At 41.2% G+C, this 27,625-nt stretch overlaps 2 protein-coding genes across 4 annotated transcripts in view; one reads left to right on the top strand and one right to left on the bottom strand.

Annotated features, from left to right (window-relative positions):
• Positions 1–355: 355 nt before the first annotated feature.
• On the bottom strand, positions 356–8,981 carry rnaset2 (ribonuclease T2). Of its 2 annotated transcripts, none has more exons than XM_080759672.1 (10): positions 8,838–8,981; positions 7,333–7,413; positions 6,667–6,721; positions 6,149–6,198; positions 5,289–5,346; positions 4,989–5,053; positions 4,106–4,219; positions 3,963–4,008; positions 3,248–3,322; positions 356–1,836 (listed from the first exon to the last, which is right to left on the bottom strand). In XM_080759672.1, the coding sequence occupies exons 2-10, from the start codon at positions 7,404–7,406 to the stop codon at positions 1,612–1,614; spliced, it is 762 nt and encodes a 253-aa protein (XP_080615798.1). In that variant the 5' UTR covers positions 7,407–7,413; positions 8,838–8,981; the 3' UTR covers positions 356–1,611. The 2 variants fall into 2 exon arrangements, with proteins under 2 accessions (XP_080615798.1, XP_080615797.1); XM_080759671.1 differs by lacking the exon at positions 6,667–6,721 and adding an exon at positions 6,787–6,841.
• Positions 8,982–11,591: 2,610 nt separating this feature from the next.
• Positions 11,592–27,625, top strand: part of myom2b (myomesin 2b) — a 67,332-nt gene continuing 51,298 nt past the window's right edge. The window contains exons 1-9 of one of the 2 annotated variants that reach the window (XM_080772074.1): positions 11,595–11,685; positions 14,872–14,978; positions 18,439–18,496; positions 19,213–19,367; positions 21,375–21,455; positions 24,823–24,911; positions 25,600–25,650; positions 26,322–26,486; positions 27,256–27,417. In XM_080772074.1, coding sequence (XP_080628200.1) covers positions 14,893–14,978; positions 18,439–18,496; positions 19,213–19,367; positions 21,375–21,455; positions 24,823–24,911; positions 25,600–25,650; positions 26,322–26,486; positions 27,256–27,417 — 847 coding nt within the window. In that variant the 5' untranslated portion in view covers positions 11,595–11,685; positions 14,872–14,892. Of the gene's footprint in view, positions 11,686–14,871; positions 14,979–18,438; positions 18,497–19,212; positions 19,368–21,374; positions 21,456–24,822; positions 24,912–25,599; positions 25,651–26,321; positions 26,487–27,255; positions 27,418–27,625 lie in introns of both variants that reach the window. The other variant, XM_080772075.1, reaches the window with a different exon arrangement.

The following is a 27,625-nucleotide window of genomic DNA, read 5'->3' on the forward strand; positions in this document are numbered from 1 at the left end:
CCAGTTCGAAGCCGGGCTCCCCCAGAGTTAGTGTCGAAGTGTCCTTGAGCAAGACTGAACCCCTAATTGCTCCCAATGAGCAGGTTGGTGCCTTGCATGGTTTCCTCCGGCATGGGTGTGTGAATGGGTGAATGTAATGCACAATCTATGTAAAGCTATATAAAGGCACCATAATAGAAACTGCATGTTTTTGGAGATGCAGTGCATGACTTTAGCCACATGGTGGCACCAAATGAACAAATGCCTGACAGATAATGAAACTTGAAGAGAACAAAATTAATGCTAGACAGTACAGTACATAAGAAACTGTGTTTTGTTAAGACTTAGAACACAATAATGCCAGTCAAGTCATACATTTAATGATTGCTAAAACTTTACTTCATTCATGATTTTAACTATATTATGTCGAGAAAAGTCCTTGTGCACACCTACAAGGACAGGTGCGTTGGAGACGGCAAAGAAATGCGAATCATGAGATAAAAAAAGAGGTCCCGCACACGACGTTCTAAACGATGTTTTAGACTGAAACGTTGTCACTCAGCTGAAATAAACTGCTGCTCTATAAGTGAAGACAGTGTACAGGACCTTTTTTCATTACACAGAATAGCTGCTTTACACAATTAATTAATTCAATACATTCAATTACACTAATCAAATTAATGCATTAACAGACAAAATAAGCAACTACCTAATGATAGACTGAACAACACTTTATACACATACACAGTTTGCGTATGATAAAGTAGATCAGGGGTTCTCAACCCGTGGGTCGCGACCCATGTTGAGAACCCCTACAGTAGATTGCCTCATCCCTGAGAAACAACAATATTGGCCACTGTCACAATAACTCAGAAAAGGACAGTAGCTCCAGCATAACAGCTTTGATGTGTCGGTATCTGGCATTAACCACTAAACCCTTGATTGTGACACGATTGTGAGCTTGTAGATTTGCTATTCTTTTTGCAGATAAGGACATTGAAAGTGGTTTTACCTCCATGAAGCTCATTGAAATGTAGTAGTGTGTACTGTAGAGTGTGTGTGTGTGCGCGTGGTGGAAAGTAACAATTTACTTAAGTACTGTCACTGTACTTAACTTATTACTATTTTGTGGTATTTGGACTTTACTTTACTATTTCCAATACTTTTACTTCTACTAAAATGTGTACTTTTAACTCCACTACAATTATTTGAAAACTGTAGTTACTTCGTACATTTTGATTAGTACAAAACATACATTATAACCACTTCAGCCCTATACACATTTTGGCCATTCGATGCGACGCATTGTGAGCTTGTAGATCGGCTATTTTCAAACGTTTTAAAAAAAAACTTGAAAAGGGACATTTTGCACAATGAGTACTTTTAACTTTAGGTACATTTCGGCACCAATACTTTTGTACTTTTACTCAAGAAGTACATTTAGAATTCCAGACTTTTAATTGTAACGGAGTATTTCTTGCATTGCAGTGTTGGTACTTTCACTTGAGTAAAAGATTTGAGTAATTTGTGTGTGTGTGTGTGTGTGTGTGTGCGTGCGCATGCGTGCTCATGTATGTAACGTTTTGTAATGGAGGCTGTACAATGGATACATACAGTACGCATGGCAGTATTTTACCAGTATCTAGTTTGTGGTACCAGTGGATAGTAAACGGGCACATTGGGGTCACACACTCTGAACCCGTGTGCAGCAGCAGGGAACGGGTCGGCCATAGCCGGGGCAGCAGCAGCATATTCCACATTGTTGTTGTACTGCCACTGCCTCTCACAGTCCACCAGGGTGAACTCAGGGCTGAAGCAGACTTCAATCTGGCCCAGGATCTGAACACCTGCATTAACCTGGAAACACCGACACCACCACAAACAAGCATATTACAGACAGACATGTGGCCAGTGGTGGTGGAAAGTAACTAACTAACTTAGTTTTCTACCTTTTGTTGTGTTAAGCATTATGTTATACTTTAGCTATAGAAAAATAGCAGATCTATGAGCTTGTAGATCTGCTATTATTTTTTAAAGCGTGGAAATGTGGCGCAAATCTTTTCATATATTAAAAGATTTGAGAATATATTCTTTCAGAGCAAATTTAGACCTGGTCTCAGGTCTAAATGAGTTAAGCACTGAACTAACTTAAGTACAATTTTGAAGTATTTGTACTTTACTTGAGTGTTTCCAATTTCCAGTACTTTTGCGTCTATTCCACTACATCTTAGAGGCAAATATTGTATTTTTCGCTCCAGTACATTTATTTGAAAACTTTAGTTACCACTAGTTACTTTGTAGATTTTGATTATTATTACAAAACATATAAACCACTAAATATTACATTTCGGCCATTTGAAAATGCCTATCTACAAGCTCACAATGGGTGCAGGTCTTTTTTTGCTGTCGGAAAAAAGGCCGCCTCCCGCTCACAATGCATCGAATGCGATGCATTGGAAGCTTGTAGATCTGCTATTTTCTAAAGATTTTTATACACACCGCCACTTGCTAGGTTCACCAGCATTTATTGAAATAGCAACATTTCGGTCTTTCGACCTTCATCATATCAGGCTTGATTCAGACGTTGTACATTCACAGCGAGACACACGGCAAATACATTCAAGAAGTATAAACATCAACCAATCAAAATGCATGTGATAATTGTTTGACAGATAACAGCTGTGTAAACCAACGTCATGTGAGGTAAAGGTACAGTGTACACTGTTATCTGTCAAACAATTATCACGTGCATTTTGATTGGTTGTTTATACTTCTCGAATGTATCAACGTCAGCCCATTCTGAATCCAGCCTGAGGAAGGTCGAAAGACCGAAACGTTGCTCTGCTATTTAAATAAATGCTCATGAACCCGATCCGTTCTTCTACTCAAGTGCATTTTGAATTCCGGACTTTTACTTGTAACAGAGTATTTCTATGTTACAGTATTGATACTTTTACTGAAGTAAAACAACTCGGCAAGTGAAAATAGGCAAACATTCTCGTCCCAATAGCCCATCTACAAGATCAACGCGTTGTGATCTTGTAAATGGGCTATTTCGGTGAAGAGTTTTGATCTACAGGACGCCAGGCAACTGAAGTATAGGTGTAATATAATATTGTAATAAGTATAGTACTATAATAACACAATACTGTTTGGTGATGCTTTAGGACAAAGGAGTCATCCAACGAATTGCACTCAGTAATCTATACAGGTTCTGTGTCCGTCTACACTAGATATACGTGAACGTGAATGTGATTATTTTTTTTACCTGGGTTTCCTGAGCACACTGGATTTTAGGTGTGACACCATAGGCCTTCTCAATGGCTGCTTCAATGTCTGCAAACTACACAGACATTAAATGGTTTATTTAGGTATGGCCACATAAATAGCAAAAGAGCATTAAATACTGTATAAGAGGTAAAAGAATAATGTATGGACATAATATCACTGTAAGGTGGAAACCTTGTTGCTTTTCAGGAAATGGAAAAATGAGTCCAGAGATTTTTAATTTGTGTGAATTTCAGCCTCTGTGGGGGTATTTATATGCAAATATCATGACCAATGGCATTGCAATGAACATCAACGATGACGTTTAGGTGAAAAGAGAACATAAAAAAAGTTGTAATTAATTAATAAAAATATGTTGTAGTATTGCAACGCTGGGTGTTACAGGGTTACTGCAACGGCATCAAGAGCAGTAAGGCTATGGACCAGAGCTAACATACACTGTACTGTAGGTACATACTACATACTGTAGCATACATGACAGTAAAGGTCATCCGCAATACAATCATGCATTCACATTATGCTAGACTGCAATCTCCATGTCAATGTAATATGACATGATGTGACTTCCACAGTGGTATGAACACAATAATGCTCACTGAGTAGTATGTGGACTAACTGAAACCAGTAAAAACACAACATTTACTCAGATTGCAATAGAAAACATGTATTATACACCATCACAATAAACAAGTTACCTTGTAGTAATTGATTGATGGGATGATATTAGACTTCGCCAGGGCTCTGTGGTGAAAGCAAAAGGTAAGGTTTAGATTTTAGGTGTGTGTGTGTGTGTGTGTGTGTGTGTGTGTGTGTGTGTGTGTGTGTGCTCGTTTTGTACCCAGTCAGATCCACTTTATGGTACAGTTCCAGTGCCTTGCCAAAGTACTTATGTTCGCTGTTCAGAGACTCTGCCTTGGCTGCACATGTACCATGCTTATGCCACTCATACTTCCTGTTCAAACGGGGAGACACACAGCAGTGGCAGTGAGTCACAACACAATGTGAGGACTGGCAACTAGAAAGACAGCAAGTCAGTTGTGTAGGTACGATAAGTTATTATAGAAAACAGTGGAGTACGAGACAAAGGCCACCATTGAACTTTTTGCCATGGAGGAACATTGTAAATAAATAAATTTTGTTGTGGACATTATTGAGTCATTGCGGAAGACAGAGACAGACAGACTCATTACAATAGTTTCGCAATCGCTTCACAGCCACTGCTGGCCTGCCATATACACGCCAGTGGTTCTCAAACTGTCATGTCAAGGACCCCCAAATTGACACTTATTAGCCTGCAGACCTCCATTTGAAAAGATATCCCATGAGATAAGATGTTTATGGCCCTAGCAGTGATTCTCAACCATTTTAATTTCAAGGACCCCCAGTTTGACATGCATTAGGCTACGGACTCCCGTTTAATGACATTTCTATCTCTGGGACCCCGGTTTATATTGTAAAATCAATGTTAATTTAACTCCAAATGGACTCGTTAGGGTCCATTTGGATCAATTTGTACACTCTCTGAGTTACAGGCCCATAAGGGTCCATTTGGCTGCCATCCTAACTATCTATCATTTAGCTGGGGACCCCCTGCAACTCCCTCAAGGACCCCTGTTGACAGAGGCCCTGCAGGCTGCCGTCCAAACTAATAGGTTGGTTTCTGTTGAATTGAAATGATCGGATGACAACAAAGTATAAATCATGCATAACTGAGTCAATACCAGAATTCAGAGGAGGTTGGTTTGAGGAGGTCAGGCCAACTGCTCTCCATGTCTGGACGCAGATCCTGAATGGGAAACAATTATTATTTCGGAAATTAAGTACTCATAATATACCAACCTGCAAAAAGACAAATTCCCAACTTGCCAAACTGTTTCTCTCCATTTTCTTTCTCTTCCCCATTTCTAATCTTTTATTATGATGAATCTTTCATGTATACAGTACATTGTATTAAAAAAAGCGGAATTGAAAGAACATGGTTCGAGCACGTACACACACACACATGCACAATAGTGTCTTACCTCTATCAATGAGGAGTTGAAAGGCCATGATGAATTACAGTCATTCCCTTTATCTGGCCTGTAAAACACCCACACAGACATAGATATGTGGGCATCATAAAACAGGTGGTTATAGCCAAGCAAGGTGACAGCAGGGCCTTTGATTTATTCACCTCGTTGATGAATAGGTGACCAACCAATGTTTGCTCAGTTAAATGTTTTTTTTTGTGGCTTTCGCCTTTATTTTATATTTTTTATGGAGGGACAGACAGTAGGCTGACAGGAAATGGGGCAACAGATGGGAGGAAGACATGCAGTAAAGGCCGTTGGGATCGGGAGTCGAACTGCCAGACTGGATTACCAGCCAAGGTGCCTGGACCACTGAGCCATGGCCCAGGCCAACGTTTGCTTAGTTATCATAATATTAAGCCTGCCCATATCTTGTTGGTGGCAGGGTATTTTAATCTGTCCCGTCTGTTTTGTTTGCCAGTAAGATAACTTAAGAATGGAATGGAATGATTTTCAAGAAAAGTGTTGGGATTTATCAGTAGGCACATAATCATGTGTCGCAAAGGGTCACACATGAGTGATGTAGAACAAGACATATGGGGGCGGGCAAAGTTTTCATCCCAGGTGCATTCCTTTAATTTCTTCCTTTTCCCTATTACTTTCTCCTCTCTGTGGTTTATTCTTATTTATATATAGTACTTGAATGAAAGTCTCAGTAAATATGCATTATAAATGCATATTTATTATATGAAAGTCAAAGCCATAATAAGACCTAGCAGGATATGGTAGGCCTACTATTATATTGGTGAATTGGACACGATGATGGATAATGCTTATCAGCCACTCAAATACAAGCTTTTTTTTTTACTTACCAGAGACCATGCAGTGTCCAGGTGTTAATTTTGGCATGACAGTGTTCCATCTACAACACACAGGAGTACAGTTATCATTAGGCCACTTCAGAACACACACTTTAGTGTTGCTTGCTTTGTAAATGTTAAGTTAACCGAATGAACGAGAAATATAACGTTAATTAAAACTAAAATGAAGGTGTGGTGCAACTGTCGAAACAAGTTTGGTCCAAAAAGAACATTTGAAAACCTAGACTAGAGGAAGGGCAAGTACACCACTGCAAACTGACCACTGACTTCAAACAACAAACAACATTTGAAAGGAATGAAGAAGTGAAATGCAGGAATGGGGATTGGCAGTTGGCCCAAAAAGTATCGACAAAAGAGGAACAAAAGTGGTGTGCACTGACCGAGCCTACAGTAGTTTAAGTTTTAGTGAGACACAAGAATAAAACAAGAATAACACAAGTTAAAACAAAGCGCTAAGCGTCTCCTATCATGTCTTCATTTGAACCAGGCTATTGAGACGGCAAACTCACACCACAGAAGGTGGTCGGCCAGCTGTGAGTCAGGATCAGCTTGGTCCACATTTGTCTGAAAACACACACACACACACACATGTCTTAATTTGAACCAGGCTATTGAGACGGCAAACTCACACCACAGAAGGTGGTCGGCCAGTGGTGTGTCAGGATCAGCTTGGTCCACATGTGTCTGAAAACACACACACACACACACACACACACACACACGCGCGCGCGCGCACGCACACACTTTAAAATGACTGTATGTATAGAGTGAAAGTACTTTTAAAAAGTACCTAAATTGAATTTATTCTGAAATTTGAGATGACAGAAAATGTGAGATTACAGAACATCTGTATGTGTGAGGGAGGGAAGTATACTGTATATCCATCCGCGCATGGATGGACGGATGGACCCATTTTGGGCGGGAACCCCTTTTGGTGTTAGCATTAGGTTATGCTTTAGCTATTGGAAAATAGCAGATCTACAAGCTCATAGCGTGCCACCGCTTGCCACGCTACGAGCTTGTAGGTCTGCTATTTTCGAAAAATCGAAGAATGACTGACATAGAAACATAGCTTTTTCAGAAAACTGTCAGGATGTAGAAGACATTTTTTTAATCTGATCTCAGGTCAGAATAGGAGGACATATTATGAAGGCAGGAGAAACTGTATCACTTACGGTGGTGGCCCTATGTAGGCGGAGGACACCAGGGCAGCTCCAAGGTAGAGCAGGAGAGTAGCGGAGCGTCTCATGTCTGTCCTATAGATTTAAGGTGCCACATGTTAGGTTTTTAGAATGACATTATCAAGAAGACATGGATTAAAGTTCCCAGTCGCCACGACTGATTTCAGTCATTTGGATTCCATAGAGGCCAGCATGCCTTCTATGGAATTTAAGCATGTTGTGCTGCGAAAACAGCCAATCTAATCTCAATGCTCTCAATGCATCTGTGACACATTGAGACCTTGTAGAATGTAGATTGTCTATTTATATTATTTTAAGATTATACCTTTTCAAGTCGTCAAACTAGCAATATGTTATGTTCAGAAGCATCTTCCAAATATGGTCTCGGCATATTTCATATAAAAGCAAAGGTTAAGGCCCGGGGCGCCCGCTGACCTAGTGGTCCAGGGGCATATGCCACATATAGGCTTTAGCCTGACAGCGCATTGCGTGGTCGAGTCCAGTTCATGACAACCTTTGCTGCATGTCTCTCTCCCCTTCTCCCTCTCCCTCTCCCTCTTTCCTGTCAATCTTCACTTGATAGTTAATACTCAATCAAAAATATTTCTGTGTCTCAATCTGTGATTTCTTCGCACATTATAGACTTGGCCGTACAAACATTTTCAGTTGTGAGGTTTTATTTTGCTTTAATGCATTGACAGCAAGTGGGACGTGGCAACACAATAGTCTGGTAAACCCGCGTCTGTTGGTACTGAATCACATTAGCCAGACTACAAGTCTGTCTCGACAATAATTAATTATCAACATATAGATGTTGTGAACAAAAAAAGGAGCCCACAAATGGACTACTACAGTACATCATATTACTCATATTCATAGATGCATGTGACGTACAAATGAAGAGGAAATGTGCTGCTACAGAAAGAAACCCTGGGTTCCTGAGGCTACAGAGGAAGTGAAAAGAAGTCATAAAGAAAGCTGTGCCCACATCAAAGAAATGCAGCAGACCACATCATGCATCATGACATGAGCACCTCTTGTTTACACACACACACACACACACACACACACACACACACACACGTGCATACAGACAGACAGACAGACAGGCCATAGCCACGGCCAAATGTGCCCAAATGTGCTGACCTCGTCCTCATCACATTTGTGATGACGGCTATGGGCATTTTTAGGCAAAGGGGTGTTTTTTGTGCAAAACGAATGCTTGCAATGGATTCAGCATTTTTCTGTGATAGTAGACACCTTTATGAACACATCTGTGAAGAAAGCTAGTGCAGGTATAAGCATTTTTTTCAGATTTGCCATAACTTAAGCTAATTTTCCCAGATCGTATCGTGACTGACTGAGTGAGTGACCCCGTTCGTTTGTCAACTCAAAACTGTGTCAGCCAAAGTTATCTTCTATCTACTTACTTATTATCAAAATAAATAGGTTAAAATCATCCACGTATTAAACTACGGGGGTATAACTTAAATGCTCACCGATCGTGTTCTTCTTCAGGAGTTCTGTGGTTCTCAGAGCTGTAGGTTTGTGGTTTCTATGGTTGTTTGTTCCTCTGTCTTGGAGCTACAAACTATAAAGCCAGTTTGTTTACAGTCAGATATAAAAACCACTTCTTATCTTGTTACAGTACGTCCCAGAATCTGTCACGTGATCCTGCGTCGTCACGTGACGCACGCACGCGCCGCGGCCGCGCACCTCCACTCCTCCTCTGGTAGACGTAGTTTTATTTTTGTATGTAGTTCGTTATTTTAGGGCCAGCTTGGTGAAAGGAAACGGTTTTGACTGATGGAACATTTTCTTAACAGTTTGTAGACTATATAAGCACAGTTCGAGGAAAGCACAGGTCAAGGACGGTCTGCTTTAATAGCCTCGGAAAGAAGAAGAGTATCGAAACTAAATAATACCCAGAAAAGAACGACGGCTTGTTTACATTGGGGTCCTGGCTATATCTCCAGCTGCACTGGTGTGGTGTAATTAATACATAATAGTCTGTCGTCGTTGTCGACAGCCGGTTGTCGGTATGACGACAATTACCCAAACTTCACGGCACCACTAAAGATAATATTTATATTTCGTCGACATTAGAATGATAATGTACTACTACTTTTAGTCTGTTTCCCTTCACTTCAGGCAGGGCTACCTAAAGTCATGCATGATGTTACAATTTACAAGCCTCACTATGACCAGCAGAGGGCTCTCTCTGACAACTCAAGATGAGACAGGATAACATCAGCCTGTCATCATAGCAGCAACAAGGTTGAAAGAGGGAGAGTCTCAGAGAGAGGTAAGAGAAAAAAACAAAACAAGATAACAAATAAATCTTGTTAAGCTTAGATTCTAGCACTATTTGAAATGGGTATGGTCTCTGAATGAAAGCGTAAAAGTGTCAACATTATCAACATTGAATATATGGACATAGGCTACTGTAATACTGTATGTCCATCTACATACAATGTTGTTTTTCATACCTTATGTTTGAGTACTTTGTCTAACTTACTATTTGTTTATCTTGGGTGCCAGAACCATACATGTATATAAGCCCTTTATGGGTTTCTTTTCTCACCTGCACTTATTTTTCTCTTTTACCTTTTAGTACTGTTAACTTTTTGTACAGTTTTTTTATTGCGCAAATAAATAAAACAAATATAGTAATAGTCTATCACCAATGAATACACACACACACACACACACACACACACACACACACACACACACACACACACACACACACACACACACACACGTACAGAGAACGGGCAGAGGGAACAGTGAACATAACAGAAGAGATGCGCACAGAATAGAAATCAAGGAGGAGAAAAAAATGTATAATACTCCTGCGCAAATCTCATAAACCCACCACATCTGTTCTCTCTCTCTGTGTCCCGTATGTATGCCAGGCTGTACCCAGAGGTGGATGAGAGTGCCTTAATACCTCAATGATAGGTAAGCCCCCCCCACCCCCCCCCCCCAGGCAGTAGATTATCCTACCGTGCAGTGTGTACTCGGCTTTTAAATTAGTGAAGGGCAGTACGTGTTGTGAGACACATTGATATTTGCAACTTGTCACACTGAAGGAAAGGGGGAAAAATTGCTTTTGCTACCCAAAATGGCAGATCTATAAACTCACATGGGACTCTTTCTGCGTCTGTGACACACTGTATTGTAAGCTTGTAATATTGCATACTGTAGATCTATTTACGGTGTGAGACACACACGCGCAAGTAGGCCTATACATCAGGCGAAAGATTACCTGCACTCATTGCACCATTATTCAGTTATTCCTACTATTTACATAAAACAATTGGCTTGGATTTCTTTCTCTCTCTCTCTCTCTCTCTCTCTCTCTCTCTCTCTCTATCTCTCTCTCTCTCTCTCTCTCCCCCCCGCTCTCTGTCTCTCTCTGTCACATTCTCCTTGACTCTTACAAATACTTTGTCCTGCTTTTTCTCCCATGTTTTTCTCTGGTACCCTTTCCCCATACAGTCTGTACCTACCTACCACCATTCTCCCATATTAGTGAAGTGAAATGTGTCTTGCTGTTCCTCAGCAGAGTCAGGAATAGTCCTGCTCTGTAACTGTAGCTACTTTTATAAATAGGCCCTCGTTAAAGTTCAGCTTGTAGCCCTGCATCTTAAGATCTTTAAGAGAGATGTGCAGAAGTGATCTAGACCCTAATTTGCAGCTAGGGACTTTTTAAAGTATATACATATTAAGCATGCTGTTGTTAAACGTGTTAGTATGGAGAAAAAAAACTAAATTGCGCACTTAGAGCATTGAGAACTTAACTCTATGTAGCCTGTTCTGTCCTTTGGAATACTTTTTAAAATCCAACATACACATATGTGTCAATCAATTAAATTGGTAACTGAATTGATTTAATAGTTTTATTAATATAGACTAAATTGGCCCATCTTAAGCAGAGTCTTTAAAAAGCTTGATCAGATTGTACTATGGATCCAATAGGATATTATCTAGAATAACACTATAAATATGTATAGCAATGCCCTCCAATTGCCTTAGGATCTCCTGTAACTTAGCAACGGCCCTGGAGCAGGGCTGTGGAGCCAACATGGCTGCCGTTGAAAACAGTAATGGCCTGTAGATCTTTTCATTCAGAGGCCTCTGGTACTAGCAAGCCTGCACACAGTCTTGAAGGGGCCTGGTTATATATAGGCTATTCCCTCTCCTTATATGGCATCAAGGAAAGGCAGGTGGGGGTCGTGGGAGTTGGGTGGTGGAGGTTTTGATGGCCCAGTACTTGGTTTAGGCTTACTCCCTGTGGATTCAGGCTGACGACCGAAGGCTCTGCAAAGGAACTCTCAAGGGGTAAGAAAACTACTATTTTATTCTCCTCTCCGTTGCCTTTTTGCTCCTCATTTCTGTTAGGTGTGGCAGGTGTGAGGCATAAAGTAGGACAGAGGGATGGGAAATGACCAGAAAGAGGGTCGGGCGTTCCAAGGGACGTGATGTGGAACTTAACCAATGCCAAATGCATCAACTGTGAATTAAATAGTAATTTAATTTGCAGTGATTTACAGAAGAATGAATGTATTGAGATTAATGACCGTCTATGTTTATGTGTGACTGTCATAACAATGGATGTGATCATCGTAATGACTGGCTAAGTGGTTAAATGGACTCCAGGGAGGAAGCCAATAGGCTGTTGATGCACTTAGTGGGACTAGGATTCCTGCCTGGTCCTTTGGGTTGTATTGGGTTTATTGTCTGTGTGCTGTTTTTGGACTCCAGACATGCACACATCAATTTACTGGCAATTCAGCCTCCAATTGGATTGGATTGTATTCCGTGTTATCGCCAGAGCAATTTGTTAATGCAAATTGTATTCAAATGGAAGGCGTTTTGTGATCAGATAGGGATAGGCCATAAATCAACGTTTGTTGATTTATGGCCATGGCTCTCTGGGAGCTTGTTGAGGTATGGCTGGGAGCTTGAGCAGAACATTTTGGAGATCAGAGAGGCTTGGGTGTCATTTGGCAGGCATTTGTGAGCAGTTACAGTACTGCTTGGAGTTAAAGTAGCATACTAGGTCTGTCTGCAAGTGATGGGATTAGCATATGGCTGTCAGTTCAGAGCACTAGCTTTTGGGCTGTGTTGGGTTTAGTGCTGTCATTCTAGGAAGCAACGGGACATTGAAGCAAGGGGATATTGAAAGAAAAAAAAAGCCACTTTATTCCACACTAATATTACACTATGCTATCGGTGTGTTCATAATGCTAGGAGAGTCAGTTTGTTTGGATAGTATTTGTGGAATTGGTATAAGTATACAGTATGGATACTCTGAGAATCAGTAGAAATGGAGAGTAAAACAAGGTTTTCATTTGGGTCTATATTACTTAGTGAAATAAACATTTTCTGTGTAGGAATATCTCTGCATGTACTGCAGTGTGCAGGGTGAGGTTGGGAGTTGGGTTAGGTAGTGGTTCATATTTCATTTGAGCTTATTTCTGGTATCTCTGAAGACTAAGATGATGTAAGACAATCATGTTCTCACTCCACTGTGTGTGTGTGTGTGTGTGTGTGTGTGTGTGTGTGTGTGTGTGTGTGTGTGTGTGTGTGTGTGTGTGTGTGTGTGGGTGTGTGTGTGTGTGTGTGTGGGTGTGGGTGTGGGTGTGGGTGTGACGTATGTCGTATGAAATAGTAGTGAAGCTGTTGCTGCACTGCGTGACACACGTCTTTGTTTGGACTCTAAATTCAGACGCTTATACTTAAGTGAGCTTAACATGGAGATAGTTAAAGCACTTGAAGACATTGTATAGAAATATTGAAACATGACTTTATACAGCCAGTACTGTAAATAGTAGTACTGAAGGAGCCATTTCTGCCTGTGTGTGCCTTTAACCCGTTTGATGGGCGGGTTCACCATGCGGGGTGTGTGTGTCACAGGATTGACATATGAGAACACAGGTGCAACAAGACAGGTTGAATGGTTTGGAAGGTATGGGCACAACAGGCTAGAGATCACACGTTTTTACCGTATCACTGTATTTTGCATGTGCCCAGCCGAGAGGCAAAGTATAGTTTGAGCTTGCCTCTATAAGTACAGTAAATGTACATACAGTACAAAGCTTTAGAAAGATCAACTTAATTTCCCTGTCAAGCCAAACTCACTAACTATATATGGCACTGCTGCTGTGAGGTAGCCAAATGGCTCTGGTGATGTAATGGAATACTATGAATAGCAATGTGTGTGTGTGTGTGTGTGTGTGTGTGTGTGTGTGTGTGTGTGTGTGTGTGTGTGTCCACTGCTGTCACATGAAAAATGTCTTCCTTTTTATTTACAATTTCCATGACCAAAGTTTGTGTGCTAACAAGGTGTACGTGCGTATGTCTGATCCGTTTGTCCTTGTCATTCCTGAACCCTATGGGGTTCAAAAATACGTCATGAGTCATGCGAACAGTTGTGTGTGATGCCATTCCAATATTGTCCATGTGTGTTCTTTATGTTGCTGTATGTGTAGCCCACCTGCTAACATGCAATCACTTTGTTAAAGACCCCGTAAACAGGAAGAACCCTAACCCCCGTATGAGTAGGCCTATAAGCAGTATTACAGTATATATTTAAGCAATATTACCCGTCTGCGCTGCTTACAGAACTCTCCTTCGGCTCGTTCTTGCAGCAACGCAGGCAGACACAACAGTTACCCTTAATGCTAAGGTAGTCGCCAAAAATCATAATGTTTTAATGACCGATGAAGCCACTACATCATAGTGGCTAGTTTCAGAATTTGTCCTTATAATGATATAGTGTTATAACATAACATAAAGTGTTATAATCCACCCTGTCAAATTAGAATTATATATATTTTTTAATTAAAAGTTAAGTATGTAAAATTAGGTTTTTGGGTGTCCACTGAAGGCAGTGAAAGAGTGGTTCTAGGGAAAATATGAAAATTCACTCTAGGGCAGTGGTTTTCAATCCTTTTTATATCAAGGCCCATTATTTATTCTGCATTTGAGCCACAGACCCAAAAACTAAAGAATATATTTTGTTGCCGTTGGATAAGATTTTGTCCACAATTCCATGCTAATTGTGTAGTCACTTGTAAAGTAAGTAAGATGTTTAACAATAATGTAACTCTTGAGAGTGTAAAATTAAACCAAATGCACCCATAAGCTCTAGTCTAGGCCCTAGGCCGCCCTAGGGTATATAGCATGACACACTGGCCGTGTACCTTGACAGAAGACTAGTGTAGTTATAGGATTAGGTATTATGCCATAAGGTGAGGTGTTTATCCCCACCCAGAAAACCTCCTCTCATCAGGAAATGCCCTGTTTACAGGCTCTTTAATGTCTTGCAATCTATATCTATGTGTGTGTACATATCTGTGCTTGTGTATATACTGTATATTGTGTTTTGTGTGTGTCTTTACAGTATTGTGTGTGTGTGTGTGTGTGTGTGTGTGTGTGTGTGTGTGTGTTTGCGGACACGTGCATGCATGTGCACGTCTGTGTGCACACGTATGTGTGTGTGCGCGTGTGATGGTCTGTCAGGTCACTTTCTACAGTGTCACCATGTCAATGTTGCCCAAACCGGGGAGTTACGACCATGAGTACTACCACAAACAGAAACGATATGTGGTGAAAGAATACACCGGCAGGTACCTTATGTTCAATGCAGTTATAGTCTAACATAGCACTACCACAGTAGAGCTAAAATGACTACTAATGTGGTTGCAGTATAGCAGTATTAACAGCCATCACCATTCACCAACATTTTCTCACTCTCATGTCGTAATAAGGGTTGGGAACCTTTAGGATGTTAACGATTGCGGTTCCTTGACAAATCACTATTAACGGTCCGATTCTTTAACGGTTCCCTTTAACGATTCCTATAGGGCGTTCCAAATGGACCCTTACGGGACTGTAACTCTGAGAGAGTACAAATGGATCCTTACGGGACTGTAACTCTGAGAGAGTACAAATGGATCCTTACGGGACTGTAACTCTGAGAGAGTACAAATGGAACCAAATGGATCCTTATGGAACTGTAACTCTGAGAGAGTACAAATGGAACCAAATGGATCCTTATGGAACTGTAACTCTGAGAGAGTACAAATGGACCAAAATGGACCCTTGAGGACTGTAACTCATTTGTACAATCTGTGAAATGAAAAGGTTTGAGAACCACCAGTATTGTAATTGCAAAGCAGACGTCAAGTCCACATAACCAGCTCTGACAGTGGAATAAAAAAAAACTGTTCCAAATACGATTGAACCGATTCCGGTTCTTCAACCTCAGAACCGGGTCTGAAAAATAACTGTTTCCGGGTCCCCAACCCTAGTCGTAATATAGTGACGAGTTAAAGCAAATTCTGACCATGTGTCTCTCCCGTTTGACGTGACGTGACGGGACTCCCCCGTCATGGCGTTTGTCAACGACCCCCCCCGGTGTAGTCCCGCCAACTGTCTGTCTGGGGAATGCAGGAGTGCTGTTCTCAGGTTGACGATTCCACACAAAAAATAATTTAAGAAAGCAGGCACTCAAATCCGCTTGCTGCTGAATCAGTGCTATGCGAGTTGCATACCGATGATAGCCAAATAATTGTAAATCATCCCTTATATATAGTCAGCATGGCTGCGACCAGACAGGACGGGGTCAACTGGGTGGCCGCATGGTCAAACCTTATACTCCAACTCTTCACTGGTTTGACGCTATGCGTGTTGCAGGCATTGGCATCACCCATGGCTGCAACCACAGACAGCGGCATTTACCACAATCTAGCTAACAATACTACACACATAACATTTTGTAAAGCTAACACAGCTTAACCGTAACTTATATGAACTCATAGCTGGTTTGTATACGGTAATATACTGTATACACTAAGATGTTATAGCTTAGTTCAAAGTAAATGGCATCTGTAAGGTAAATTATATCAACAGGGTTGTTGATATAATGTCAGTAGTGTTTCTGTAGCAAACGGTAGTTCTAATTCTAATGTAGATTTGTTGTGTTGTGAAGTTAAAGGTGGAATGATGGAGAAAACAGTAATACTGTATGTCTAGTTGACGATTTTCACTATTTACAGGTGCTGTGCATTATGTGGGATAATAACCATTAAGCAAGCTTCTTGTTTTGAATTTATGCTGGTATATTTTTCCACACTATCTCTCAAACTGAAAGGTGTTTCCTATAATAACACACGATTTAAACACATTTTGCAGGCCATGAAAAAACAGCCCCAACACTGGACTGGAGACTGTTTTCCAGCTTTGGGAAAGTGTTCACAATTATAATTTGAACTATACCCATCTCCACAGCAATAATATAAGAATGTTTATTTATGTGGTTTTCTTTTTAATAATTAATATTTTGATGATTCTTCAGTCAATGTGTTGTGCTGTTCCTATTGTTGTGGCATGATGACACCGTTTTATCACCATTATTTCTTTCTTATCAACTGTGTTGGTGTGAAGGTTGTTTGTGTGCAACAAAGTGTCCTTGTTGTGTTTTTATCATTTTATTTACCCCCACTGTTTCTACTGATTCTTAATCATTTGCTTCCCTCTCATTGTTTAACTAAGCTAACGATTCCATCTTTGCTACCATCAAAGGCTTTTGTGGCAGCTGATTTCTTTTAACATGTTTTATTCTCAACAGCAATGGTCCAGTTACAAAGTGGCAGAGTAATTCTTTGTAAATGGAACTGAATAGTGACTGGGAGGTGCTTTATTCTCAGAATGTATTATATTACTTTGTATATGTTCTGAAGGTAGAAATTAATTAGTAATGATGACTGTGATTTGTGTGCGTTTCCCCCAGATCTATCATTTTCAATTTTAGCTATATAGAAATATCAGAAAACTCTTAGGATGTAGGACAAGTGGTTCTCACAGTGCATCACTTTGTACCACACACAGCTTGTAGGCCAACATCTGCTATTTATTTTATTTCTAATTATTATTTCTTGACCCCCCCCCCCCCCACACACACACACACACACACACACACACACACACACACACACACACACACACACACACACACACACACACACACACACACACACACTTTTAACATAAATATTCTCTTCTAGGGCTTCTGACACAAAACATTTTCAGATTTTTCACATGGGTGTGATTGTTGTGCACACAGAGACGCAAGGGTGGCGTATTATTCAGATTTCTTCACTCTGGGACCCGGTTTCACAAATGAGCGTATTCAGTCACCCAAAACGCCGGCTCCGTGTGGCAGAAACGGCAATACGATTAAAAACTTTTGCAGGTGCAGCTAAGAATGTTCTCGTCTGGATATGGCCTTATAGTGTTGAAGGACAGAGTACTCTGCAGTTGTCCAGAAGACAGCTAAGCAGCTTTGCTTTGATCTGTGAAATGAGCTGTCAGGCAGTCAGGCAGAATGTGATGGCATACACACACCCAGAATATATTCCTTGGTGAGCTGGAAAGGTCTCTTAAACTGGATTTACACCACATTGGCATTACAATCAAAGACTATTTGCTTATCAAATACATCCCTCTAAATGTAAACATATGTCCTTCACCTATTCGATAGCAGGGGAAATGCTGCATTGTTGTTTTGAAATTGAAAGACGATTTGGAAACATCTGTTTGTATTTAGTCAGTGACATAATTCTTCTATAGTTGGTACTAGACCCATGGGGCCATATTTTCAAATAAAATCCTTATCCCTAAAATTCTTAGTAATATAATGGTTCGACTAGCGTAAAAAAGGCAAGGAGGTTTTTTTTCCTTTTTTTAGCACTAACGAAAAGGGGGCCCACAATGTGTTAATTCATAACTCAGAAGGTGTACAAATGTTGCCAAATGGATCCGTAACACTGAGGATCTTTCCCTAGGTCGGACATTCAGTCCGAAGACCAACCAGTATAAGGGTCAGCCGTGTAACGACTAAAGTAGGAGGGAATTTCTTTTAGAGAATTGGCCAAAAAATCTAAACAAAAAAAAGGAAGGTTACTGTGTACTCAGTGATGTGATGAATAGTTTGTATAATATCCATTGCTACCTCCCAGTAGATATTCAGGGCCTAGATTGCTGTTGTGAATATGTCCGATAAACTGACTGACTGTATGTCTTCAGCGTTGGAGTGGTGCAGGACGACTATCAGTACCAACAAGAACAACGCATACAGGGAGTGGTAAGACTTTCCTTCTCGTTCACAGTATCTCTCTCTCTGTCATTCATGCCATTACTGCCATGCAGTTCCTTTAGCCGTCCGTTTGCATTGACCATGCTGTAGTTGTATACAGTAATTCTAAAGGAGCATTCTCATTACAGTATATCTTAAATACACAATCATTTCACAGTATTATTTCTCAAGTATGCAAGTGTTTGATTTAGGAAAAAAATAAACTCCGTTTGGACACAAATAAACAAACAAACGATTATGAAGAACAAAAATTGAGAATCACTTGCTGACATTGCTGGCTAACGTGCTATTGCGGTTGATTATATTTATTATGTAATTATGACAATGTCTTAACCGGCGATTATGATATACTTTAGGCAGACAGACAGCTGTTGGCAAAGATATTTCTGGATTAACGTTTAACACCCGAGAATTTAACCCAGGTCTCCTGCGTGGAAAGCCAACATCTTAATCACTAAGCCAAAGGCAATTCCCTATGGCTTGGGGAGATAATAGACTTTTGATGCTCTGAGCCACTACTACAAACGCATTCAGATAACTTGACAGCATTTAATAAAGGTGACCGATATCTGTTGATGAAAAGAAAACACAAATTTGTTTTGTTAGGAAGAAGATTATTGAGGAGTATGTCAGATGATGAGAATGAAGTTTATAAACTTTTCCCGGGCCATCGTCATGTTCCTCATTTTGTTTATTAACAACAGGTGAGGACGAAGATGGTGGAGAAGTATATACGTGAGGAGTCCATGATCAGGGGCCCAAAGTTCCTGGTCAGACTGCGATCCCACACAGTGTTTGTGAACGCTCCGGTCAAACTCTTCTGCACCGTCGAGGGCTTCCCCATGCCCATTGTCAGATGGTGAGTACAGTACACAATACATAACCACAATTTTAATACACTACAGCAGTGGTTCCCAAATTGGGATCCGGAGACCCCTAGGGGTCCTTGAGAGAGTTCCAGGGGGTCCCCAGCTAAATGATTGTTTGGAACCAAATGGACCCTTATGGGTCTGTAACTCTGAGAGTGTACAAATGTACACTCTCAGAATTAAATAACTTTGATTTTTACAATATACTGTACATTGGGGTCCCAAAGATAGAAATGCCATTAAATAGGGGACCATAGTCGAATTCAGATCAATCCGGGGGCCCTTGAAATGAAAATGGGTGAAAATCACTGCTAGAGGGGTAAAAACTTCTCTCATGGGGGTCCTTGGCATTATATTTTCAAATGGGGGGTCCGCAGCCTAATGAGTATAATTTTGGGGGTCCTTGACATGAAAAAGTTTGGGAACCACTGCACTACAGTAATGCAGTGAAACCTAGACATTCCTATCACTGCATTTGGAAATTTTCCAGTCAGCCTAAAGTTATGTCACACTGTCTGCGACAGGAAATTGTTTGTCGATTCATACTTTGCGAGCCAGCAGATCTGCAAGCTCACAACATGATGCAGTGATGTGATTTGTTGTTGTGAGTGACACGTTGTGAGGTTGTAGATCGGCTATTTCCGGCACAAGACTCAGACATTATGACTAACTCAGGCTGTTAAGGCATATGGCCCGTGAGCACGACACTTAACCCCTTGACTGCTCCCCCGGCACTGTATTAATAGCGGCCACTGCTCCCGTTAGTCGGGATGGGTTCATGCAGAGGACAATTTTCATGTACAGTCAGACAAAAATACTCCCAAATGAGTGGGAAAAAAATGATTACCGGTAGTTATTTAAGAAATGGGCCATACAATTTGCGAAGACATTATAGCCCCCTTCAAAAAGTAATTGTGTATTAATCACTTTAATTAATTAATATTGATAATAATGTTGTAGGTACCTCTGTCAAAGAGATTTAAAGGATCATACGTATATTGAATATTTTGCTTTTTATTTGCCTAATAACTACAAATTATGAACTATTCATTACAGCCAATGATTTTAGCTTGGAGGCATTTGAATAATATAGAATATTGACAAAAACTTCTGGCTGGTAGGACATATTTATTCTAACATTTTTGGTACGGTTTGGAAAGTAGTCATCAGTAGCCTAATCTAAATGTATAGAATCACAATACATGATGTAATGTAATCAAAGTTGCTTAAACATGCAAAAACACTGGTATGGGCCTTTCACCTTTGCTAGGGACAGATCCCTTTGTCTGATTATCTGTTATATCCCCACTAATTGTTTCTATTTTAAACATTTAACTTGGGGCGCCCACTGGCCAAGTGGTCCAGGCGCATGCCACATATAGGCTCTGGCATGACAGCATGTCGTGTGTTCGAGTCCCATTCATGACGACCTTTGCTGCATGTCTCTCTCCCCTTCTCTCTTTCCCTCTTTCCTGTCCATCTTCACTATCAATAAAGGCAGAAAAGCCAAAAACAAATCTTTAGAAACATTTAACTTAAATTTTATAATGTAGGTCAATGGGGTTGGGGCCAAGTTTCGTATACCGTACGTCATACAGATACTGTAGATAGATATTATGTCAGAGACGACTGACAACACAGGCTGGCCATGATTTTTTTGTGAATGTACTTTTTTTCTCGGTCTATTAAATGATATGTAAATCATTGACAGATTTCAGAAATCTGGTGGAGTCTTGGTGGAGGTCTGTCTTGCACCGAGTCCTTTCCCTTTTAATGATCCTAGACTTCTTTTTTTAATCGGGGAAATGGTTAGAGAGAGAGAGGGAGATGGGGAGTGACTCGACGCATCAAAGGTCGTCGGGATTGGGATTCAGGCTGGATTAGTAGCCTAAAGATGGCCGGAAGTCTTAACCGTCCGGGGCCATGATCCTAGACTTGCAGTCAGTGCATATTGTAATGTGTTTCTAAAGTTGTTGATGATGTTTCCATGCCTTTAGGTACAAAGATGGTACCCTGCTGGACACATCCAAATACCTGGTTGAAGGCTGTGGAGGGATGCATTCTCTGGAGCTCGCCAGGTGGGTTTATTTATCCCCAGATTCAAATGCTTAACGTTTTAATATCTCACTTTTCATCAGTGGCGGAAGACGTACTCAAATGTTTTACTTTAAAAGTAACAATACTTTATTTAATAGTGGCAATATTTTTATTAAACACATACGTTTTCTGCCAGAACTTTCAAATGGATATGAAACTAGAAGAAAATATCTGACTGTAAGTCTCATGAATTAATTATTCAATGAGTACACACGCAGTGCTACAAGTTTAATTGCAGACAAGGTCAGTCTGCTTATTACCGTGCGCGAACAGGATCGATCTAAGATGACAGACTCTCTAGGGCTATTAACTTGTACTATAATAATGTATTTATATTCATCTAATATTCAAACATGTATTCACCATAACCTTATAGTTAGTTGATTTAAAATGTATTTGTGTGTGCTCGTGTTTCGGACAAGTGACTTTTGTGCCCGGACAAGTGAATGGGAAATAGAGCACCGAAGTCTGACGTCACTTTCAGTAGAGGGCGCCAGTACACAGGTTCATGTATTTGTTTAGTTGCATTGAAATCCCCATCGGGGTATTTTAGATCACTTTATATAAGAACTGTGTTTGAAAAATAAACCGATCATCTCTGCCTTTCTGTCAGGGTTGTGGCTGTGTGTCGTTAATGATGTCCATTAATATTTGATACAGCCAGTTTCTGGAGAAAATGGAATTAATGTGGCCGCAAAAGCCTTGAAAGCCTCAATATACGTCACGCCCAGCTGTCAACACATTGCGTGCCTGAGATACCTCATTGACATAAGCTCAGCTGGTGGTGACTCGACTCGTACTAACCACGAAACATTAAATATCAATAAAATAAGAATAAAAATTAACGTAATTAACATTCAGTTTCTGTTGTGCGACGGGCAGATGCAGCCAACCGCCTACCCGGAAATGTAGTCTCTGGGTTGTTTGACTCATTTCTAACGCTTATTTTGTTACTATTTGGGTATATTTGTACATTTCCACCTTCAGTCGCTTCATATCCATATGAGTGAAAAGGCCCGGGTGATGGTTTATTTTTCAAACGCAGTTCTTATATGAAGAGATCTAAAATCCTCCTATGGGGATTTCAATGCAAATAAAAAATACATGAACCTGGGGACTGACGCCCTCTACCGACAGTGACGTCAGGACTTCGGTGCTCTATGTACTTGTCCTCAAGTGCCTCAAAAAGTTAATGTCAAGCCCTGTATAATGTGATCGTGATCGGATCGGGACAATTAACCCAAGTTGGAATAAGACTAGCCTACCGGAAATGTTGGCTGAATGGTGCTGCTAGAGGCTATGTGCTCATCAAAATCAGTAAGATACTGCACTATATATTTTGTGCAAAGCTGACATTTTGGCCTGAGTCACGGCCGGGCTACACCTGGCGATTTTGGGCGTGTTTGTGCGCGCAGTGCGTATGCGTTTACTGCGCGCGTACAGTGCGTTTGGATAGGACCAATATATGTCAATGATACCAGCTACACCAGACGCACGGATACCGCGGGGCACGGATATGTGTGCTCTAAAAATAGGATCGGTTCTATTTTTTTACGTGCGTATGCGCGCATATCTATATATCCTCCCGGAAGGTCCCGCACAAATCTGCCGCACGCCACAGATCTGGTGTAGCAGGGGCATTTCTCACGCATACTTTGTGCGTGCAGTGCACTTACGTCAAACGCACACATGCCCGGTGTAGCTTGGCCGTTAGTCTCCTTCACGCAGGGATCATGCATGCACCCAGTTACTGTAAGTGTAATATCAATCTGCCAATTAGATTTTGAGATATCTTTTGTGCAAGTAGACATTTTGGCCTATAACGGTGGCATTAAAGGAAAAGACCAGGGGTCCTTAGTAGAGCACATATGCACACAGAAAATTCCACATCTTGTTTGGGATTAGTGTTGGATTGTAGTACGGACATACTGTGTAGCTATCCTTACAGCCCAGTCACACAAAAAGGATTAGCAAAACTTTACTGTGCATTTGATAGCGAGTGCAACTGCTCTCTCTATCTCTATCAAAATGTAGTGCCATAGCACTCTTTGATAAGGACAAAGAAGACAGTTATTCACACTCTTAAGACTCAAGTTCTTCTAGTAATGGGCTCAGCTGACTCTGGTTGGAATGTGTTTCCCAGAGGGGGCCAACGAAATTCTCTGTCCTGGCCTGAGTCTCAAACAAGCTCAGCTGTTCAAGCTCTGAGATCAGTGTTATATGATACTCAGGTATCTTCAGACCGTCCTTCCATCAGCCTTTAAACACACTTAAGCACTCCCCACGCATGCGTGTGTGGGTGCGCGTCTGCACACACACACACACACACACACACACACACACACACACACACACACACACACACACACACACACACACACACACACACACACACACACACACATTATTATTCTCTTCCACAAATCCATTATTTTCTGCTTTTTCTTTTACAATACTGTTTGTTTTTCATACTGTAGCAAATGACAGGAAACATTTTTCTTTAATCATTTCTCTTCCACAAATCTCAAATCCTGTTTTTAAACAATAGTCTTAAGTTATACCCTCTTTTCAGTCCTGACGTAGATAAGCCATCTGTACTATTCTCTTTTCAATACTGTGTAGCAACTAGCAAGCAAGTGACAGGAAACATTTTACACAAATCAAATCCTCAAATCAATTAAAATTGTCCCCAGTTTATATCGATATATATCGTTACAAAGTCATCACTTACCGTCAATTGTCAATTCTAGCTCATAGTAAATATAAGAGTGTAAGGAATCACCTCTCAGTGCTTTGTTTTTTATTGCGAACGCAGTGAGCACTTACTATGAGACCTAGCAGATCATGTCTGTCTGTGTGTGTGTGTGTGTGTGTCTGTCTGTCCCGCTATACGTCCAAATATGGAGTGTGTTGCATCAATACGTCCAAATATGGAGTGTGTTGCATCAATCACAAACAAATCACTCCGCTCCATATATGGGCACAAAAGGGGCCAGGTCCACATATACAGTAACAGCGGGACAGACACACAGACAGACAGACAGACAGACAGACATGATCTGCAGGGTCTCAGCTGCGTTCGCTTCCCGCGTTTGCGCGTCTTACTGGTGATATGTCCAGGGCTAACATGTTGGTCTAACGCAGATCATGATCTAGCATCTAGAGCAGAGACCACCAATACCGTATTTGGGAGCTTGATACAAAGGAATAGATGTTTTTGACTCCAGTTCATGAGTACATTATTTCATCTACAATAACTTCTAGGAGTTGCTTTTGAAACTCGTTAAGATGAGAACAGTAATCGGTTTCTTGACAAACCCATACTGTATGTTGCTTTGCTTTTTTAAGGTGTGCAACCGATGACACAGCCCAGTACATCGCAACAGCTTCAAACATCCATGGACAGGCCTCTTCCCAGGCCTCTATTATTGTCAAGAGTAAGTCTATTCTGTCTGTCTGACCACAACAATTATGCATTTATGCTTTTAACCACTTAAACCCTGTATCCTTCATTGGGAACCCCCCCCAGGGGTCTATACTTGGCCCCATTGGCTCCTTTTTCACTCCACACCTAATCTCTTAGCAGTATATCTACTGTATAGGCTCACAACCCAACACATGTTGTGAGCTTGCAGATAGGTTATATATATTATTTAGGTGAATACCGATATTTGCTTTATTAGCCTATGATAAGTTCTATATGGATGCTAGCTAGGGTTCATGTGGTTAATAATGCCACAGACGAGAAACAGTCTAAGTCCACACTATTTATCCATAATGTATAAATGATGAATAAGGGGTCAGGACAACGAGGCCTTTTCGTGGAGGGGTCAGAATGAAATTTGGACTTGGACTGTTTTTCGTCTGTGGTACTCAGCATTCAAAGCTATGCAGTGCTAGCAAATACAAAAGTACATTTGAAAGCCTTGATTGGGAGGGCTAACATTCTATTTGTCTGCCTGCTTGTTCTTCTGACTGTGAAACAATGGTATAATAGTGACTGTTATGCTATGATGAATGATGTTGGTAATGGCAATGATGTTTGTTTTGTTGTTGGTGATGATGATGATAATGACGCTATGAAAAAGATGATGTTTTTTTCTCTCCCCCCCCCCCGCTTTGTAGGGTTCAGGGAGGAGGAAGAGTCCTGTTCTTATGCATGGCTGCCTTTCACTGGTAAAATACCTCAATTGCACCATTATTCACATAGTTACATGGTGGCCATTTTGCTTTTACATCATCATGCAGTTGGGGTGAGGTTTCCCCACCCCCAAGTACGACATAAGAGCAAAATGGCTGCCATGTGAATATGGTCAATGTCAAGACATTTCACAATATTTCCACTGTATCCTTTGACTAGTTTCACATTTACTGAAGCAGACCACCCGCTTTGAATGTTATCAACCAATACCAGTAGGTTACTTATCAAGACGATGCAGCCAGGCTGTGACACGGAAGTGATATTACTGCTACAAAAACATTGTGAAACTGTCTTAAGGGAAGGGGGTGGAGGCCTTAAGACAGTTTCATCAATTCCTCATCAATGGCCTATGTTCCTCAGGGAATTTAAAGGCCTAAGTAAGTAAGTAATAGTCGGACAACGCGACCAACGTCGGACGACTCCGCGTTTCCTAATCACAGCCAGTAGGCTCCAGTAGAGCCTGTTGGCTCCATTGCATCGTCTTGATAAGTAACCTACTGGTTGATATCGGTTGATTTTCATTAAAATCCGCTCAGCACACCATCCTTCTATTCTCTTTTTCTCTCCTCTGCTCATAACCCTTTTCTCTATCCCCATTCCTGTATCTTTGTCCCCCCTCTCCTCTCCACCGTTCACATTATGTCAGCTGCCATGCCTACCAGCGTCCAGTTCACTAAGATCAACATCACCTTCGTGGAGAAGTTTGAAGCTATGTTTGCCTACGAGGGAGATTCTGCCACTCTGCACGCTACCATGACTCTTCAGCCCAACCTGGCTAACCTGCAGCCTGAGACTCAGTGGTATAGAGATGGTAAGTGCTAATGAACATGAATTATTATTGATTTTATCCCACGATTTTGTACACTCCCTCCGCCAAACTGGGGAGAGCAACGGACTGACCTCATGCTTCCTTCAATGCATGAGCGTCCGAGCCGCTTCTTTTCACCTGACAGGGGGGAGTTTCCCTGGTTGGACGCAGCGCGTGGAAGGAACACGTTACTCCAACCAGTTCCTTTCCCCTCCTTCCGGCCAGGGGCCGGGGCGACTGGCCAGGGGGAGGCAGTTTAGAGACCAGGCTTACTGCATGTTTTTTGTGAGTGTACCTACCCTAGGCTAGGGGACACAGGGAGAACATGCAAACTCCACACAGAAAGGCCCTTTCGCCAACTCCACCTAATGTCACCTGATGACACATGACATTACGGTATTTTACACTGCTTACAGGGGTAGGCATTATTTTAATGTTTTGTTATGGCTTTCCTCTAGCTCCAGTTAGCTCATAACATTAGCTTCTGTTACCACTCGCTCCGCTTTGCGGCTTTCAGAGTATGGGATTTTATGCCATTCTGCCTGTGGGTTTTATGGGTAAGTCAAGTCTCCCATTGGCTTAGATTGCAGCGTAGAGGCAGCCAATCGTGAAATAGTGTCCTAAATAGTGCAGTCTAAGTGCTTTTTAACTCACAAGATGAGACTGTTTTGTTTTATAGTCAAACCATTCATTTGACATTGAAACCGGTAAAACGAATTAATTTAATTCCTGTTCGTCTGTGCTTTATTACCCCCCCCCCCCCCCCCCCCAGGCACCCTTCTGTCAGATTCTAAATGGGTGAAGATTCACATCGGCAGAGGATGCACAACCCTGAGCATTCCCCAGCTCTTCAAGGAAGACGAAGGCCTGTACACATTGCGCTTGGTCACCAGAGGGGGTATAGCAGAGCACAGCAGCTTTGTCTCTGTCGCAGGTAACGGACGGGATGATGATAATTTATTAATAAAGTCATTCAGCCATGTTTTTATCATCTCACAATATCTGCACGATGATCGGATCAATTTAGAAATTTTAACGCACCAAAATCACCATTGATGATTTTTATTTCGTTATGCTTTGACTATTGCAATATGGTGTTTTAAGATGTCTGACTTACTTAAAACACCATATTGCATGCTTTA

Source organism: Protomyctophum bolini (assembly GCF_963924005.1).
Source record: "Protomyctophum bolini genome assembly, chromosome: 1".
NCBI lineage: Eukaryota > Metazoa > Chordata > Actinopteri > Myctophiformes > Myctophidae > Protomyctophum > Protomyctophum bolini.

What these genes read in the sequence shown, in the direction of transcription:
- rnaset2 (XM_080759672.1), bottom strand. Translation starts at nt 7,406, where the DNA reads ATGAGACGCTCCGCTACTCTCCTGCTCTACCTTGGAGCTGCCCTGGTG. An exon ending in GGCCGACCACCTTCTGTGGT is followed by an intron (nt 6,199 to 6,666) that starts GTGAGTTTGCCG and finishes TGTGTGTTGTAG; the next exon opens with ATGGAACACTGTCATGCCAA. An exon ending in CATAAAGTGGATCTGACTGG is followed by an intron (nt 4,009 to 4,105) that starts GTACAAAACGAG and finishes CTTTCACCACAG; the next exon opens with AGCCCTGGCGAAGTCTAATA.